The 19,249-nt window shown below is 39.6% G+C and overlaps 1 protein-coding gene across 15 annotated transcripts in view; it reads right to left on the bottom strand.

Annotated features, from left to right (window-relative positions):
• ablim2 (actin binding LIM protein family, member 2) overlaps positions 1 to 19,249 on the bottom strand; it is a 99,868-nt gene that overhangs the window by 23,579 nt on the left and 57,040 nt on the right. For 4 of the 15 annotated variants that reach the window (XM_042214645.1, XM_042214644.1, XM_042214635.1 and 1 more), the window contains 11 exons: positions 18,059 to 18,171; positions 17,687 to 17,813; positions 17,479 to 17,572; positions 11,971 to 12,058; positions 11,329 to 11,387; positions 10,308 to 10,361; positions 6,990 to 7,067; positions 6,727 to 6,870; positions 5,923 to 5,955; positions 5,066 to 5,183; positions 3,853 to 4,119 (listed from right to left, as the gene is read on the bottom strand). In XM_042214645.1, coding sequence (XP_042070579.1) covers positions 3,853 to 4,119; positions 5,066 to 5,183; positions 5,923 to 5,955; positions 6,727 to 6,870; positions 6,990 to 7,067; positions 10,308 to 10,361; positions 11,329 to 11,387; positions 11,971 to 12,058; positions 17,479 to 17,572; positions 17,687 to 17,813; positions 18,059 to 18,171 — 1,175 coding nt within the window. Of the gene's footprint in view, positions 1 to 3,155; positions 3,228 to 3,852; positions 4,120 to 5,065; positions 5,184 to 5,922; positions 5,956 to 6,726; positions 6,871 to 6,989; positions 7,068 to 10,307; positions 10,362 to 11,328; positions 11,388 to 11,970; positions 12,059 to 17,478; positions 17,573 to 17,686; positions 17,814 to 18,058; positions 18,172 to 19,249 lie in introns of all 15 variants that reach the window. The other 11 variants (XM_042214647.1, XM_042214649.1, XM_042214637.1 and 8 more) reach the window with 10 other exon arrangements.

Genomic DNA, 19,249 nt, shown 5'->3' with positions numbered 1-19,249 from the left:
TAAAGCCGTCGGAGTTGTCAACCCTATGCTACTCTGTGGTTTCAGAAAGTCCTCCGAAATGTTTGGAAACAGCTGTTGAAAAGCTTCTACCACACATCTACTACAAATCTTTGTTTGAATTATAAGTGACCTTATTATTGTAGGGTCTTTACCTTATAATATAAATGTAAAAAAGACAATAAAAATCAGTATCATAGCACACCTGAAGGGCGGATGACCTCTCATCACGTAACATTTTCCATGTGCTAAGTGTAACAATGTGACATGAATTTTGCTGACTGCATGCATATGGGTGCTGCGTAACCAGGGCACACCCACTGTTACAACACAAGCAGGCTGGGTGATGGAGTCACTGACAACAGTGAAGCCAAAAGTAATAAACACTCTACATCCAGAGCTTTGAGGAAGAACTGAGACTGTGTCTCTGTGTGAGAGTGTTAGCTGACTGAACACACACACTCATCTCCCCTTAGACACAGAGGAATTATCGTCAGGGATCTGGATGCAAGTGGATGAGATCACTGTCACGCAAGTCTAAGTGGATCCCCTTCACACACTTAAACACACACATACACACAATAGTACTGTTAGTGCGGGTCTAAATGTAGGGCAGAACATCCATACAAACATCTGGAGCTAAGACACGAGGCTAAGAGAGTTTGGGAGGAGATGCATTACAGTTTATCTGAACAGATTACACAATGGCAAAGTCATTCATTAATCAAAAACCAATAACACAAAACAAGATATAAAAGATGGCTTGGGATCATTAACAAGGAATCTGGGGATTAAAACGAAAACATGCATTTTTCATCCTTACAAGGTTCTTTCCTAAATATCCTTCATCAGTGTCACTTCATTTCAAAACACTTTTTGCCCCATAGGGGCCAATCTGCAGAGCAAAACATCTGGATAACGTGAGTGCAGCTGACAGCAAGTCTTAATACTACAATAAAACATCATTAAAACACAAGTCTGTTGCATTCGTTGTACTCTGTACAATGACAATAAAGGCTATTCTATTCTATAAAGACAAACAGCAGTTCTAAGGCAACACTACGCTGCATGCCACTGCAACTGGAAACCAGATCCCAAATTACAGATCAGTCTGCTTGGTCTGTTTCATTTCTGTGTTACTCCTCTTTTTCATCTTCCCCATAAAAGAGTCCCCATCTCAGCCTCTTCACCCCACTGTGAAAAAACCCCCCCATGGCCCAAGTGCTCGTGGTTTTCTGTGCAAAATGTGTCTCCACCTCTTAAATCACTCTACAAGTAATCTTCAAATTGCATTAAAAATTAAAACTACTAAGCAAATATTTGAGCTTAATAGTCCTTGTGCAGCCTTTTGAAGGAGTGGGCATTTGTGACCTTGCATGCCCTTCAGCCATCAGTAAACTAGGCTCTCTCTGATAGTGCTAAATGCTGAAACGACTGGAAAGGTCAAACTCATAATGCCATTTTACAAGAGTTTTCTCAAGCTTAAATTTATATAGTTCTAAAAAATTATTAGCAGCTTATCTAATTATCCATTTATTTACCCATTAAACAAATATGGATGTGCTCATAAAACTACGTTTAAAACAGCAGCCAAATGCAGCCCAAGGCACAAGCAGACAACACTGCTAACATGAGTTTTAATGTTCATATTATTGGGTGGAGCAGGTACAGTAGGGCAAAACTGAAATGGTAAGTTAAGTGGTATATTAATATCAATTCATATATTATTATCTATTGTGGGTGATACATCTTTTTATACACGTGTATGATTGCCTGAAAGTGTCAGGGTGGGAATATCTCTAGACTCCACATTCACTGTGCACTAGTTTGTGTTCATGGTTTTATTGCTGAATCAACTGATTACTGGTGGTATTAAGCCAAGTGTTTTTTTAAAACCGTGTCATGGAACATTTTATTGGGTCCTGTTGCGGAAAAATTGACAACATCTGCAGATGCAATGACATGAAAAAGAAAGTTTTCACAGGGCCTGATGCAGTCCTGTGAAAAACTGAACACACACATGAGCACATGAGCACTTCATCACTATCTCGCATTATTAAGAAAAATGTTGTTCTGCTTCTCTTCACCACTGCTTCTGCTCATTGATGTTTGTGGGCATTTGTTCATGCACAGCTCTCTTAAGATATCTAACAGTTTGAGGTCTGGACTTTCACTGGGCCACTGCAACACCTTGGTTCTTTTCTTTTTCAGCCAATCTGTTGGGATCATTTTCCTGTTGCATGCTGTCCATTATGGCCAGCATCTCCACGTTGATCTCATCTGTCCAAACGATATTGTTCCGGAAGTCTTGTGGTTTGTTCACATGCAACTTTGCAAACCCAAGCCATGCTGGCCTGTTCTTTTTAGAACATCCTTCCAAACAAGCCATACTTGTTTAGTGTTTTCTTATTGTACTATTATGAACTTCAACATGTAACATGTTAAGCAAGACCTATAGAGTCTGTGATGTAGCTCCTGGTGTGTGCGCTCCTTCCACTCCCAGATTGTGGTATTGTGTTAACATATACCTGAATACTACTGAACAATAAACAGCCAGAGCTTTGAGTTTTGGACACACTTGCCAATGACCAACTATTCAAGTGTACGGCATTTGATTAGCAAGCACCAAGCTGCTACTTATCCTCTTAATCCTCTCTGACACAATGTAAATCTCTGACGTACACAATAGACTTTTCCAATGATTCTGTGTTAGGAATTTACCATTTGTCAATCATCAAGTAAGAAAACCTACATTGTCTTCAAGATTTATATCAAATTCACGGTGATAAAGACTGTATTATGACAATGACAATCATTCAAGAAAAATAGCAGAGTAGATCTAAGATCAAAGCTAGGCAGAACAGACAAGTGCAAAGATGAAATCGCCCTTAACCATTCTCTAAAAGTTAATACCAGATGTATCAGGGTCACAAACAGGTCTACAACGAGTTAAACCATGCACAACAATAACCACATTCACAGACACAAGTGAACAGGGCAAGCAGAATGAGAAAAAAGGAGCAGTCCTAAAAATATGCCTTGATGCATCCCATGAAACCTGTTAACACCACAATACCAGAACACAACATCACAAAACCTGCTATCCATTCCACTACAGGGAGAGGAAACACAGAGAACAGAACTGCTATTGTCTTTACCGTTAGGAGGAGGTAAACTGAGATGCAGGGATGTCCTAGGTTTAGGGTCAGGTAGGGGGTCCTGTTTGAACCCTGAGAGGTGAGGGAGATCAGGGGATGAAGGAAAGCGAGCTTGCTGAATAAGCCCCCAGGCAGGGTTACATTATGCGAGGGAAATGTGAAAGGTACTGGTTTGTGATGTTGATTTCAGGGATGTGTGACACTGAAAACCGCATCAGTGGTTTCATGGCTTTAGTTCAAGAATCAGTGAGAATACAGAATGAAAATAAAGTTTCATGAGTGACCCAACGTTTACAGCAGTTCACACCAGTATAGTCTATTCCCATTATGGCTCATAAGTCTATGGTAAATCCAGGTCCTCAAAGACACACAGTGAGAGTTTACAGCACACGGTTAAACTGTTGGTAAACCCATGCGAAGTCGGGTCATTGGTCACAGCACTCCATTCTGTAAGACCTTAGATCTTAGTCGAATACAGAGAGGACTGGTTTGCTGCTGAATCACCAGGTTTCCACGCTTCTTTTCGGGCATCTTGGAAACCAGCTTTTGGGACACGTTAAAGCCTCTTTTAAATATTTAAATATATAGATTTTTAGTTGGCTTTTATTTTTATTTTTCTCTTTTTAAAATTTTAGCAGGAATGATTCTAGCAAGTAGTCCATTGTCTGCATTGGACCATGTCTTTAGTCACTAATACCTCTAAAGTAAGGGATATAGTTGTGCTGCTGCAGCATAGCCAGGGTGGTGGGATTTAGGTGTAAAGACAAGCCTGCACTACCACCTGTTGGTGTAGGCGAGTACTTGCCACAACTACCACCACCACTGCTCCCTTCAGCCCCACCAGAATAGTACATGGGTGGGGAGGATGTGTTCCTGGCCCAGGTGGAGGGGTACTTAATGCCCCCCATGAGGGCTGGGGGTAAAGCTTGGCTGCTGTGTCTACCGGCAAGGTATATCTCTGGTCCTGGGTATCCAAGCAAATCACAGGAGAGTACAAAGCATAGGATAAACTTATTAGGATACGAAGTTTCTTTAAAGCCTTTAAATCTGTTTGGAAAAAGGGTATTATTATTATTATTATTAAAAAGGGTAAGAAACCACAAAGTAATATATATATATATATATACATACATACATATACATACATACATACATACATACATACATATATATATATATACACACATATATGTACATATACATATATACATATATACATATATATTACAGAACACAGAAGAAAACAGTTCCTAGGCTTCTCTTATCACTACCTGCAACTACGCTAAACATATGTAATGATTTGATGAAGAGCACACAGGTGGACGCTGGGGTGGTGGAGGGGTTCAAATAGCAAGCAGTGATGCTGTGCAGCAGCATTAACATGTAAGAAAGATGTGTAGCTTAAACAGACCACCAAGTTGGGAGAGTGTGTTTGGTCTATGACGAGAGTAAAGCATGTTACATGTATATGATACAGCACAGCTTGAGATGTTTGACTAAACTAGCTTGGAGGCTTTGATTTTCTAAATAATAAATAAATTTGGTATTTCTGTCAAGTTCTGTCAAGACTATCCCTGCAGTTTTAATGCACTTGTACTTTACTTGATAATGGTGCAAATGCAAGTTTTGTATTGGGACGTTACTTAATTCTGCAGTCGACCGAGTGAAAACAGTGGCACTCTGCAACTTTATTTTTATATAGTAACACAACCAAAAACAACCATTTATAAATTAAAAATAAAAAAGTAGTGCACTCAGTGAGCACCCTCTGTCCTATTATTAGTCTAGTGTGACTGAGCCATAAACTGTTGGATCTAATACAGGTTAAACCTGGACATAATTGGAAAGTAAGACCTTTCAGCTTTTCATAAGGCCACAGTGATGTATGGATTATGGGGTTTTGCTAATACCTGGTCGGCTGTAGTTCTGAGGGGAACGAGACGGGGTGTACCGCCCATAGCCCCCCAGGGAGCTGTTAGAGCTGGGGCTCGATGGCCTCCGTTGACGGGGTGATTTTTCCCCATCACCCTGAATACGCAAACACAGAAGATAAAAACAGAGTGAGTACATTCTATGCACTCAGTCCTTAATTTCAACATCAGAGAAAAAATTTCTAAAATATTAATAGTGAGGCAGCTGAGTTATGTTGCACAAGTCACACCAAGGAGCAAAGATAACATAACGTCAACATAACAAGAGTGAGGAGAAATGTGTGCGCTTATTGTTATGATTAAGAGCAGAACTCATTTCAAATATGTATCAACAAATGGAGCCAATGGTTTGGATGTTTTTCAAACTTTCAAAACAACATGCATGTTCTATTTTAAAAACAAGCTGATTACATATATTTTTATTGCTTGTGCTGTTATACTAATCCATCAAGAACTGAAACTGAAAAACTGTGACTCTAAGAAAATGAATCCTGCACTACTGATATTAGCCTTTGGCAGGGAAACCAAAGAGCATGCTTTACTCCAGGCCTCAAGGACCAGTGTCCTGCAGCTTTTAGATGTGTCCTTCATCCAACACAGCTGATTTACCCCCTCAACACATAGTATAATGTTATCATATCTGCACATAATCCAACAATTAAAACACATCCCACAAACCATTTAAAACTGTCAATTACCCTAGAAAACTCTTATGTCCCAAATATGGCAAACAACTTGTTTGTGTCCACAAACACATACACTCACACACAAGCACACAAGAAGGCACTGATGAAGTATGATTTACATCCACATTGAGACACAGTGCATCACATTACCTCAGTAGGAGTAGGAGAAAGCAGCTGGGGAGACTGCAAATGAAAATGGGGAAAGAGCCAATGATTAGGAAAAACTCATATGTGAGAATATATGAGTTAACCAACCAGCAATGAGAGTGGGAGTGAGCAATGATGTCCAAATGCAAGGACATTGCTGATGAGTGAATGAGGAAGTTTACAGTTCGGCTTATAAGGTCAGGGCTGTGAAGCTGTGGCTGAACTGCAGTGTGGCATTAATGAATGACTTCACTGCGATGATGGAGGATGAGGAAGGTGAAGAATAAAACGAAAAGACAGGGAAGAAGCGACACAAGGAAGGTTTCTCGCTCAAATTGCATTCATTCACTGGAGTGAGACAGAAAGAAACCTGTGAACAAATCAGTTCTTTAGAGATAAAAGGATGATTGGACGTATTAAATCGTTAGAAAAAAGACACATTCCTCTGGTTTTCAGTTTAAGTCTGGATATATGCTGCATACATTCAAATTCACCTTAACAAACAATATCAGGACAGAAACACTTGCTCCATATCGCCCATATTTGGCTAGTCTCTGGCTGACACTCATTAACAGTTAAGCAGGTAAGAATGTGTGTAGTGAATTCCATTTACTCTTGTTACTGTACCAAAGTTATGTTCACTTGCTTTCTGAGCCATTTAAAACCCCTTTAGTTACAATTTTACTGAAACTTAAATTTGTTTTATAGAAGTATTGTTCTACTGTCATAACGGAGTCATGACAAACCATAAGAATTACTAGTGAAAAACTTCATCACAGCAGCGAATGAAAATGGAGTCGGAGTTACCTCTCCATAGTGCCTCTCGTCAGATGGGTAGCTGACATAGGGAGAGTAAGACAACATGTCAGGCCTATCTATGTTATAGATGGCCTTGGTCTTTGGAAGGGCTGCCAGGTCCTTGTAGTCCAACATTTCCTCTCCTAGCTTGGCCTGGCAGCAGACAGGAGACAGATTTAGTTTTTATTTGCATACTGACACTTGGAGGAGCACAGAGGTACAAAAGTCATCTGTTGCTCCCTTAAGGGTGAATAGAGGTGATGCAGTCTTACATAGATGACTCTGCTGGGAGAGCCCGAGGCGCTGGATGCCGGGACTGAGGTGATGCTCTCTGATGAAGTCCGGGTCACCTGGAACACACACACACAGCAGTTTTAAACACACTGAATTATGACAGGTTAAGAAAGGTGGCATTCATGTAATTACTGCCATCCATTCAACCTCATGCGTAGTAAGATATTATTAGAGATGGCACGATGCCACTTTTTTATGTCCGATACCGATATCATAAATTTGGATATCTGCCGATACCGATATGAATCCGATATAGTGTTTTTTAATCAATAAAACAGTTTTTTAATATCTTGCTGCTTTTTGTATAAGTTCATACTCAAGTTAAAAAAAACAAAACAAACACTAAAGCTATTCTGTTATACCTGTATGCAAAAAATACACTGCACCCAAAATATTTCATAGTTCAGCAACACTGATCAATCTAATAAACTTAAACCTGCTCCATCCTCCCTATTCTGGTATTTTAAAGAGTACTTAGCAGAAATATTAAGCAACCTAACTAATAGGGTTGCAAACTCCCAGCAAAAAAGGGAACCACCCCCCACCCTCCACCTCATGATGCTTAATCGACGTAATCAACTTTAATTTGATGCAGTGTGAAAAAAATGCACAGAAATAAATTATTTTTCAAGAATAATTAAATAGATTCAACATCTTTCTTCAACTATAGCTTACTAGGGTATATTAGACTTAACAGTTACTATATACAGTAATGGACTTCTATACATTTTACATCAGATTAAAACTTTGGGTGTAAGATTCAGATAATTATTTATTAAAAGCTCGACATTTTAAATGAGAATAAGAAAGAAAAGTATGTCTTTGTGCCCCCTTTTCCCTGTTCATGCCCTATCGGCCCCCCTGGCTAAACTTTGCTAGATCCGCCCCTGCACAGTTACCAGCCGTCAGCTACGTAGAAAAAGATCCTGGTGTAGAAAGTAATATTAAATAAATTCTAACAACAGCTTATCAAGCTTAAACGTGCTGCTGTTGTTCAGCCGCTGGTTTCCTCTTTCTGGTGCAAAGTGGGCCAAAAACAAACAAGAGAGACGGACTCGCGACAGAAAAGCCGATCAGCTGATCATTGATCAGTTTCATGATTGAAGTAGCAGCAAGGGAGAGAGAGGCAGTCGCTCCATATATCGTTGTTAAGCTTAACGCTGGAATGCTTTACAAACATTCAGAGATGAACTTACACACTTGCTTTACTTCTCTCTGGGATAACTTCCTCGGAGATGAAATGCCGGTTTGGTAGCGAGGCTACAAATACACACAGCCGCTCTATCACGTGAGCACACTGCTCCACGTGCTACGGTTATGAGCCGAGTTACGCCATGTCGCAAGTTTTGTGAGGTGCTTTTTTGATATTTAATGGATCGGATTACATTTTTTATTTCTCTCCGATATCCGATCCAGTAATTTACGTCAGTATCAGACCGATACCCATATGTATACGTATATCATATACATTTTTTTATTATTCAAAGCTGCCCTTTCTTTTCTTTAGGGTAGTAATGTAACAACACAGAAAATCCTATAAACGTCTTATCCTGAATGGCTGCTTCAACTGCTACACGTTTTTTCATCATTATTGATAAAAAATAGTAAAAACAATCGTCTTGCCAGAGAAGTGTCCTCAAACTCAAACCCCAAAAGTTTTGCATTTGCAGTGAAATAAGTCAAGCTAGACCACAGTCGTATCACAGTCATTTTTTAAAAGTACAGCTTTAAACCTTAACATTGTAATAATAAAAAACCGAATTAAAGTCAAAGTCCAATTATATGTCAACTCGCCCATCCATCCAGATCACCTCTCTACAAAAACTGTGCTCCTTTAAGGTTAGAGTTATGCCCAGCTGTGGACATGGACAAGCAGAAAACAGGGATTACTAGTCATTCCTGTTATACTTTTCTCAAGTCTTCTTTAAATCCATCCAACAGCCAATCCGATCCAAGATAAGACTACTCTCCAAGAGAAACCATAACATCTGTAGAATTACATCATGTTGGTCCTGCTTTGTGCCCGTCATAATTTCCATGACCACTAGGGGACACTGTCGTGTCATTATACCGTTGACTAACTGTTACTCTTCAAGTTGCTTGTAATTTGTAAACAGATGGAAATAAGCTCCTCCTTAAACTACCTTTGGGGAACATTTTGTTCGTTTGTTTGATGTACATGGCGTTTACCGTATTGCTGCATTATTGTTCATGCCTTAACAGTCCCAATGGCTTTATATAAATATTGCAAACACTCAAACTTAAAAAACACACTTGAAAGTATAACTGAAAAGATAGTGTTAGACACAACATCTAGAAGATGGCAACAAGAGGGAACTAAACCATGGAGAAGGACGACAGTAATGTTAACCCAATGCTGAATATTTAGCAGACAAATGGTGAACTGTAATTCTCCAACACTGTTTTCATGACAATCAACCTGGTTAAGCCGTATCATACATGAGTGTACGTAAATTGTAACAGTTAGCGTTGATGTTATGATCACACTTCAGACTCAGCCGGTTAGCCTAGCTTAGCATAAAAACTCAAAGCAGGAGTAAAAAGTAAAAAGTTCAGAAATATGCTAAGTATCACTTCTAAAGGTTCTATCAATTTTATTTATATAAAAAGACAGTTTGAGGTGAGTTTGCTAGAGAATCTAAATCTTCTCATCTCCCTTTTTAATTCCACTTCTGCATAACTTCATTTTTCTGTTATTACAGGGGCATTTTGTTTAACACAAACAATACAAGAACACATTTTAATTCCTCAAAAATTCAAACAGCAAATACCTACTTAACACAGAGAGCGCAGTGCCTGTATTAGTGAAGCTGTACTGGGATCAGTACCGATGATGTTTAAGTCACAAGTTGAATGAGAGAGAGTGAACTTTCCATCATACGGCAAATTAAATATTTGGAGAATCGTAACAGTTGTGTTTGATATTTTTAGCACGCTGAAACAAGACAGAAGCATCCACTCTGTCTGGCCAAGCTGTGTGAGTGTTGCCCTCTATGGATGGCAACACTCACACTGCCACATCAATCCTAATCATAACTGCCCAGGAGACCATTCTGGGTACATGCGCAGACAGATCCTCAGCTTCTTTAGTCACATATGTCAGCTCTGCATAGCACCAGAGTAAGTAACACATGTAACTTTAACACTTTGTGTTGCTGTGACTGCTTCTCAGCATGAAGAAAACGCAGCACTAAGTTGTGAGTTCTAAACAACCCATGCAGCAGATGGTTGTGAGGCGAGGGGAACTGAGTGGGGTTTTGGTTGCGGGGACGTACAGGAGCACCGACCTGCTGCTCGAGGCCGTCATTGAGCTGTATCCGGACCTGCTTCTGGGAAGGAGAGGGGTGACGATGAGGAATGAGGAAGGGAGATGGAGGAAGGGCAGACAATGGCTGATGCAATGCTCAAACAAGAACCTTTTTCTTTATTTAACTTCAGCTTCACACAGTTTTCTTTTGATGGTGATTCTTGTTATGCATTGTTGTTGGTGACATTTTTGTTTCTGTTATTACTCTATAGTCTGTATAAAATGTTGTACCACTTTAATGACTGAAAGGGACCAGCAACAACAAAAGGAATGACATGAAAATATTCATAGGAATGTTCTTACTGGTGAACATTTTTATTTACAATGAAACAAATTATGAAATGTTCAAGTTTAGAAAGCTAAATGAAAAAATGCCAGATGAGTTGCAAAAATGTTCTAAATTATTATTGTTGTTGTTTTTTATTTCAGTAACTATTGCAGTGGACGCTGGGATGTGTTGGTATCTCTACTTTAGGTATTAGGTCTATTCAGGGGAAAAAAGCAAACTTTAAAAACAAAAAAGAACTTTTTAACAAATATTTGTAATAAAGATTGAACTGTGAACTGCGTAGCTTGTGGGGATTAAAAAAAAGGCAAAAAGCTCCTGAAACTGCAGTTCAGAAGTTCATGTTAAGAACTCGAAAGAACTCGAAAGAAACCTCAGTGACTGTCTAACACAGACCCAAATTTTTCTCCTGCTCACTATTTCATGTACACAAGAAGGTTGGAGACCTCCATTATAATTTCCTGCGACTATGAAAAATTCAGTTTTTGAAACTGTTTTTTGGGCTCATTGTGATATTCCACTTTCTGTATTAAAAGCAGCTAAACTCATCCACTGACTCTGCTATATTCAGAGGTTTTTCAAACTCTTCCTTTTTAACTTCTGAGGAATTCATGACAAGGGAGTATCAGAGCTTTATCTCTTCTGTCAGATATTTACACACATATATATATATATCTCTGTCAGGACTGCCTTTACCACCCACCTTACTCTTCTCCTCCTGCTTGGCTGCTTGTCTGCATGGAGGATGCCAGATAGACGATCCTGAAGACACAGAGACAAACAGCACCATTTGCACTTTCATGTTGTTGAAAGTGGGTCAAATATTACAAAAATGGTTTAGTTTAATGAACTATTTGATTGATTTAAATCATGCAGTATGTCACGACTATAAAATGCCCTGATGAGTCACAGCAGGACTTTGCATGAGAACAGCCAGATCCATGGTGGCTGCAGGCTAAAACCTTCATAAACTGGAGTGACATGTTTTATGCTTTTTAAATCAGAAATAATTGAATTAATTTACTGTCTGCCTTGTGTTAATCACAGCAGCAGCTGACAGAATCTCTGTTACTAAACTAATGTGACTCAAGCACACATGTGCCTGATTTATTCACCAACACACACTGGGTTTATGAAACAGAGTAAAAGAGAACGTGGTGAACCAAAAAGTGATGTCGCGACTAGAAAATTAGCTCTTATTGCCTAAGAATAGAAAGTAATGTGCTTTAGTCTAATAATAGATCATGGGTTTTAGCACTGGATCCTCTGTGGTTAGGCAGGAAAAACTACACTGCCTATCCTGACAGGTAGGAGCTATAATAAGAGATATGAAGGCTGCTTCTACCTTGCAGGTACATTTCCTCTCCCTCTGCAAACATCTGCTCACACCGGACACAGCGTGCACATGTGGGGTGGTAATGCTTCTCGCCAGCCTGTTGAAGAATGAAAACACATTAGCACACTGCAGCAGTTACAATTTATAATGTCTCCTAAGAAATGCAGACCAAAAAGACACCTTCTAACAAAGCAGACGAGGAATCAATGCATTGCTTTCAGATGGCAACCAGTATGCTTTCAAGCCTGCAGTTTAAATGTTCTTTTCATTCAATGAACGATGTGATTTATTCCCTATGCCTAACACATTCATTGAAAGACCTCTGTGTTAGCATCTATGTTTATATACATAAGCTCTCTTACAAAATGCATAATTACCTCATTATAAATTAGTTGCAAAATGAACATTGAGTTTCAGGAGTGTTGCTGAGCTAAAGCTAAATGAGGGACAAAGGGAAACTGCTTCTGCTAAACTACAAAAATTAGGTTGTTTTATCATTTAGCCACAAGGTGGAGACATTGCCATTCAGACAGAGCACTGCAGGAGTAACACATAAAGTCCTTTTGACAAAAAGGATTTAAAATACATTCATGACATTCAGCTTAATCCTGTATTTATACAAATTCACCCAATACGTTTTCTCCATAAGCACTGTGTATGATGGCCTGTGTGTTAAGCATGGAGCTCCTTGTGTGTTTAGTATGGAGGCAACATGTTATCTCCAGAGCTTGTCAGAATCCACAAAGCGGTGTGATGGGAGGGAGTTGTCACAGTGAGGATGAATGAGTCTGTGATATTGATTTTGAGGCATAGTGTGGATTGTTTCTTGACTTGTGAAACTGCTAGTCTATATGTGACCTGGTCAAGTGTTGGGGACAGTCTGGGTTCATTTTTGGCTGTGGAAGCTGATTTGACTGACGCCGACACTGTGTGCATTGAATCGTTTGGGTAAGTTGTCTGCTTTCTACTTCCATCCCTAAGAGCAAATATTACATTTGGTCAGTGGCTTCCTCAGCAGGAACTCAGAGGGAGTTTTCCTTTTCTTGACAGATTTTTCAAGCTGTTTCGTGGATTCAAACTAGCAAACCTTAAAAAGCATCCCATTCTCTTAAGTTTCACAGTCTTTTGGGTGATTTTCTTAATACCAGATCCTTATTCGGTCTTTTTTCATGGCAACAAAAACCACCATTACTGAAAGTGAGCAGAATTGTCTCATTCTTGGCAGTTTTTCTTGTCCTAAAACACGTGTGATTTATGGACTCAGTAATAAACAAAACAAGGTGGAGGTTTATTGCAATTGAGTCATTCTTTTGCTCTCCATGCAAAGAGATTTCATCTTGCTGTAACAGCAGTTTGATTACGTACAACACCTCTGAGGCTCCTCCACTTTGCTGCGTCATTCTAATAGGGTAGGATACCAGAAAACAGGATGTCAACATCATATTTCTTGGCTAACACCCTGCTTAATGCTTGTCTCAACCAAATGGACAGCAGATGGAAAGAGGAGGCAACCAGGCACAGAAATGTACTTAAAAAAAGCAAGAAGACTCCAAGTCTAGGTGTTACTGACAGAAAAACAAAAGGCCATCTGTTTAAAAACTGACAGACAGTGCAGATGCTATGCCAGAAGTTCATATTTGAACTGAAACTGAGAGAAAAGAGGAAGCTGACATAGGAACTCAAAGAACTAAGAAGATAAAAGGCTGGAACAGGATTGAAATTCAAACATGGAAAGTATGAGAGAGGCAGAAAGGAGATAGAACTGCTATCAAATCCTTCCTTTCTCAGCACAGGGAGGAGAATGATCTTATTCAGGATCCTGCAGGACTGGCATATCAAGGAAGAAGAGGGGGGCTCAGGAATGGTTTGGAGGGAAGTTGAGACTGAAAGAGCCTAATTTGATTTTTACTTAGGAATGAGGCTGTAGCTGGTCAGCCAGGGTTGAAGTTTGTGGCTGAATCTCATGCAGAGTATGGCTTTAGATAATGGGAGAGCTGCTTTTTATATCTTTGCTACCTACAGTCCATATCTTTTCTCAAAATTATCATACCTCTAATGCTCTCTCCATTTGCTCATCTCGCAATTCCAGGAACCAGTCAGGTGAGGAATGTGATTCATTTAGAAGGCTGGAATAAATTTGTGGCAGTATGAACACACAGACACACAAACATGGTCTATGGTCTGCAGTCCAGTTGATTGCACATACATCAAGCTCTGTGTTGCATCACAGGTTATTAGAACACAACAGCAATGGGATCTATATGCAGCTCATGATTTTACAGCTCAAAATACTGTAAGAGACAAAAGTACTGGCACGAATGCTGCGTCATCTGATACTGAAATCAAAAGTTTACCTCAGAATATATTCAACTTTAAAGTAAATGGACTGACATCCCAGTCTTACCGACCACTCAAAGTGCTTTAGAATACGAGCACTTCTCATCTACTCATTCATTCAAATACAGAACCTTATTAAAAAGTGACATTCATATCTCCACTGCACCACAAAGTGATCTTGAACACTGAAACCAAATGGTTAAAAAATACTGAAGCCTTGTTTCTGATGTTGAAGGTGTTTCAAACTAACACTGAACTTAATAGTCAGTATGAACAGTGACAGAAATAAAAAAGCCAATGAAGCAAATTAGGCAATGATCAGTAGCACAGATGCTTAAGCAGAAATACTTAATCTCATCAGGTATAGTTTGGGTGTTACATATTGTTTTCCCTCAGCTCAGTAAGTTTAAACCTTTCAATAATGTTTGTGTAGGTTCTTAATCATCCAGGTCATGGCAAGTGCTTAAGTCAAATGAGCTGAACTACCTTGGGCTGCTCATCCAAAATGTTTCTTCATTTCATGTCCTTTCATATTCCTGCATCGGCTAAAGATGCAGAATACAAGACAATATGTCTGCCATCCTGGTTACATATGTTTCAAGTGCTTGACTCAAAGGCATCTAGACTTCTTTTACGTTCTTGGTTCTTCTTCATCTTTTTGTTTTACTATTCCCAGTATTTCCAGTTACACATCACAGTGTCTACTCTCACTGTTTCACTGACAAAGTGACTGACTAACATCTTGGATGAGAAATAAATGCCGTGACACAAGGAACACCGGGCAACAATAAACATAGCTTCAATTCCATTGCTGCTATCTGCAGTTACTGACTCAGTGCAGTATGACCTCTGTGTGCTCTTTGATCTCAACCAAATGTCACGGCATTTTGAAAGAACAGTCTTTCAGTTACTATTTCAAAGTGCAGCCTTGCACAGCTAGCACGAGACAGCATCATCATTCAACCCTGAATGTTGATGATAAGGCAGTAATAGCCCAGCTAACTATTAGCTAGCTGAAGTTGTCTTTCTATGGTAGATCCTATGGACATTTATAACTTTATTTGCAATTCCACCTCATGCTGCTAACTCTAGCAAAGGTGTTAAAATAAGGATCACAAATGCCATTGTTCTGTCCCACATATCTGATGACACACTTTAAAACATGCACTGCGTCATCACGCTCACCGATGAAGATGAACCAATGGTTTCAGTCAAAGAAAGTGATCATTTGAGGACACTGAGGTGAGAGGCAGGTGACAGTGTGCAATCTGTGCTATAGCTCCATTTCTAAAACATGAGACTCAGTCAGACTGCACTGAATATTCAACAACAGAGCAGATCCTGGCTGCGTGATTCTCTGCCACTATTCTTTTACTTGTTATTGCCGTGTTCCTTCTTCCAGAATGGGGATCATTCCTTCAGCACTTATCAACGCACGCACCATCTGCATCTGCTGTTGCAATGTCATTAACTTGTGTTACATCATATCACCCCGGAGATTCAACTCCCTGTAGTTTTCACGCAACAATCAGAAGTCTAAGCTTTGGCAAACATTTTATTCTGATATGGGTGTTTGTTTTTGCTGGAGTTATGAAGCTTGTTATGGAACCACAAAAGCAGCACTTCACTTTAGACTACGTGCAGTTCAACCTGGATATTAAGAATATGTTTCCTGGAAAGAGACGCACCCTTAACAACTATATGCTCAGTAAATTGTATGCTCAGTAAACACCAGCAATTACAAGAAAACTAACACACAAAATACCTTTGGCTGTTTTAAGGTATGTGGTGTTACTGTAAACCCCCATGACAAGAGGTAATGTATTTGCATTTGCAAATATGATGAATTTTTAATGGTCTCTTTGGGGAAATGAGGTCAGTCCTGGAATCAGTTAAGTGGAAATATGAGCATGAGAAACATGTAAAATGCAACTCGCTGTGTTTTTCTGTAGCCTCTTTCTCTGTCTCCGATCACATACTTACCCACTCTGTTTTAAGCTTATAGGGCGTCGATGGACTGCTGGGGGTTTCTCTCTTTTATATTATAAAACGCACAATAAAGCATCATGAGGCAACTGTTGTTTAAATAAAAGTGAACTGAAATGCACTGAATTCTGCGGGTAAATGAGCTTCCTCCAAAGGGTGACTGGCCTCTCCCTATGAGGAGTTCAGCCATTTGGGAGGGGCTCAGAGTAGAGCCGCTGCTTGATCTGCCTCCTCACCTCAACTGGCTCAGTTGAGGTGAGGAGGCAGATCAAGGACACACTGGAGAGGCTGGCCTGGGAACGCCTTGGTGTTCCCCCAGACAAGCTGGAGGAAGTGGCCGGGAAGAGGGAGGATGCTGCCCCTGCGACCTGGCCCCGGATAAGCGGAAGAAGATGGATGGATGAATGAGTTAAACTGATCTGAATTGAAAACCAGTCTAAGTAAGCCATTTAATGATGACTTTCTATTAATAATTCTTTAGCTTGTGTACAGGTTCACTGTCTCATACTGAACTTTATCTTAAATATGTGCCCTATGACAGAACTACCCAACAGAAACATCACTACAATGACCTGCAGAATCATATCCTGCAGTTCACACTGGCATACAAACACTGATATCACTCATTTAGATGGCAGTTGTGATTAAGTTGTACTGTCAACTAGAAGCCTCTTGCACTAAGTATAATGCTCTCTCACTGTCAACAGTGTAATCTAATAATGCAGCTCTTGGAAGGAACAAGCTTATTTAATAAATTAATTGTCGGGTCACTGAGAATTAGACAAGAAGCGTTTGAACAAAGTAGGAAAAAATACTGCAAGCAATCTGATTTTAAAAAATGAAGGTTATCAGCACATCAGTGCTGTATGGTTGGCCAAGAGAAGGAATGGCCAAGTCTGAGGTTTAACTTCCTATAGCTGTCCTAGAAATACCACCTTACTGATGATTTAACTACTGTGTAAACCAAACACTGAATAAACTGAACCAACATTCTTGGATTAAGTGGGATTATCGATTCAGATTGTTCAGTGTTTTCAACAGTTATTCCTTTTGTGCATTTATATTTACTGTAATTCCATTATTCTTCTCCCCGTGCATGTTCATATAGAGTAGACAACAAGTAAGTTGAACCACATGCTACATGCTAACAGCTAAAAAAGGTTTTGTTCTTAATGGAAGCCAGCAGTGCTGTACCTCAAGGACTTTCCCTGTAATGTACTTCTTACAGCTCTCACACTGGATGCCAAACATGGCGTGGTAGTCCATTTCACAGTAGGGGATCCCGTCCCTGTAAAAATGACACAAGACAAACAAGCAGGTCAGAGATCTGCATCTAGATTAAATCTAAATAACAGCATTAATGAAGTATTATGATAATGAAAGTATATTCAGCCAGACGTACTTGCTGATGTACTCGGCATTGAGCACCTTGTTGCAGACTTTACACTTGAAGCAGCCCAGGTGCCAGTGCTTGTCCAGTGCCACGAGCGACTGTTCATTCTTAAATTCCTTTCCACAGCCACAGCAGTCTGTACAGAGAACAAAATAACAAAGACTAGGTCAAATTCAAACACTAGAGTTTGCTTTCTTTTAGTGGAAAAGTTCTTTGATTTAACTGAGTTGAAGGGCAAAAGAAACTTTGGACATTTTGTTTTCTATGAGGAAAACACAATTTAGGAAAGTGCCAATTTGAGTGAAGGAACAAACAATCCGAAGTTTACTTATGGCATGAGTTATGCTTTCAAACAGGCAAACAGAGGAGAAAAGCACTGACTGTGGACAGCCTGTATGGGTGCAGGGCTGTTGGCGGGAAGAGGCTGGGTACACTTTTGGCAGATACACTCTTTCCCATTAAATGTCACTCGGTCACCGGCTGGAAATGGCTGTCTACAAACAAAGAGAAAAACAGTAGATGATCAGAGGGGTTTGACAGATACATTACAGTTTGTTCTACTCTGAAATGAAATTTGGTCCATCAGGGTGCATAAAAAGCTCCTCAGAAGGCCCTACAGACCAATCAGTAATATCCTCCAACCCCTGAAAGTATTTTTATGCTGATGACTTTCACCTGTAAGGAGGATCTGTCATCATATCTTTCACAAGAAATGCCAGAGAGCGCCCTAGAAAGTTAGAAATGCTGAGATCATAAGCCCAAGCTCTAAGCCTACTACTCAAAATATGTAACTAATTATTGTTACATGTTCTGATATAACTTAATGTATTTATTTACTCTTCTCTGCTATTATGACTAAATGCAATCCCCTGAAGACTGATGTAAAACTGGTTTAATAGCCATTAAAAGGAAAACCTAAATCTTTCAAAAGAATTGTTTATATATTAAGCTTGTCAGCTGTTGTTGGATATTTTTATTGGTTATTTACATCAGGTTCAGTCGTTAACGCATATATTTAGAGACTTGAGACTTAAGTCTCTAAAAACCTGCTGTATTTTCTTTGCCACTATTTACTTAAACAGGTTCTGCCTGACACAGTGGAGATCCTCAAATCCCAGTCATCATGCAGTAATCCAAGGGAATTTAAGAACAAATGAGAAACAAAATAATTGCGATCTCTCAGGCTGGAAAAGGTTATAAAGCCATTTCTAAAGCTGTGGGACTCCATTATCTACAAATGGCGAAAACATGGAACAATGGTGAACGTTCCCAGGAGTGACCAGCTGACTAAAATTACCCAAGGAGTGCAGTGACGACTCATCCAAAAGGACGCGACCCCAGAACAACATCCAAAGAACTGCAGGCCTCACTTTCCTCAGTTAAGGTCAGTGTTCATGACTCCACCATAGCAAAGAGACTGGGCAAAAATGGCTCCAAGACGAAAACCACTGCTGAGCAAAAGGAACCTAAAAGCTCGTCGCAGTTTTGCCAGAAAGCATCTCGATGATCCCCAAGACTTTTGGGAAAATACTCAAATGACGAGACAAAAGTTAAACTTTTTGGAAAGTGTGT

This window comes from Haplochromis burtoni, unplaced genomic scaffold, assembly GCF_018398535.1.
Source record: "Haplochromis burtoni strain Fernald_Lab_line unplaced genomic scaffold, NCSU_Asbu1 Contig_596, whole genome shotgun sequence".
NCBI classification, from domain to species: Eukaryota; Metazoa; Chordata; class Actinopteri; order Cichliformes; family Cichlidae; genus Haplochromis; species Haplochromis burtoni.
This window is presented reverse-complemented; position numbering and strand designations above follow the sequence as displayed.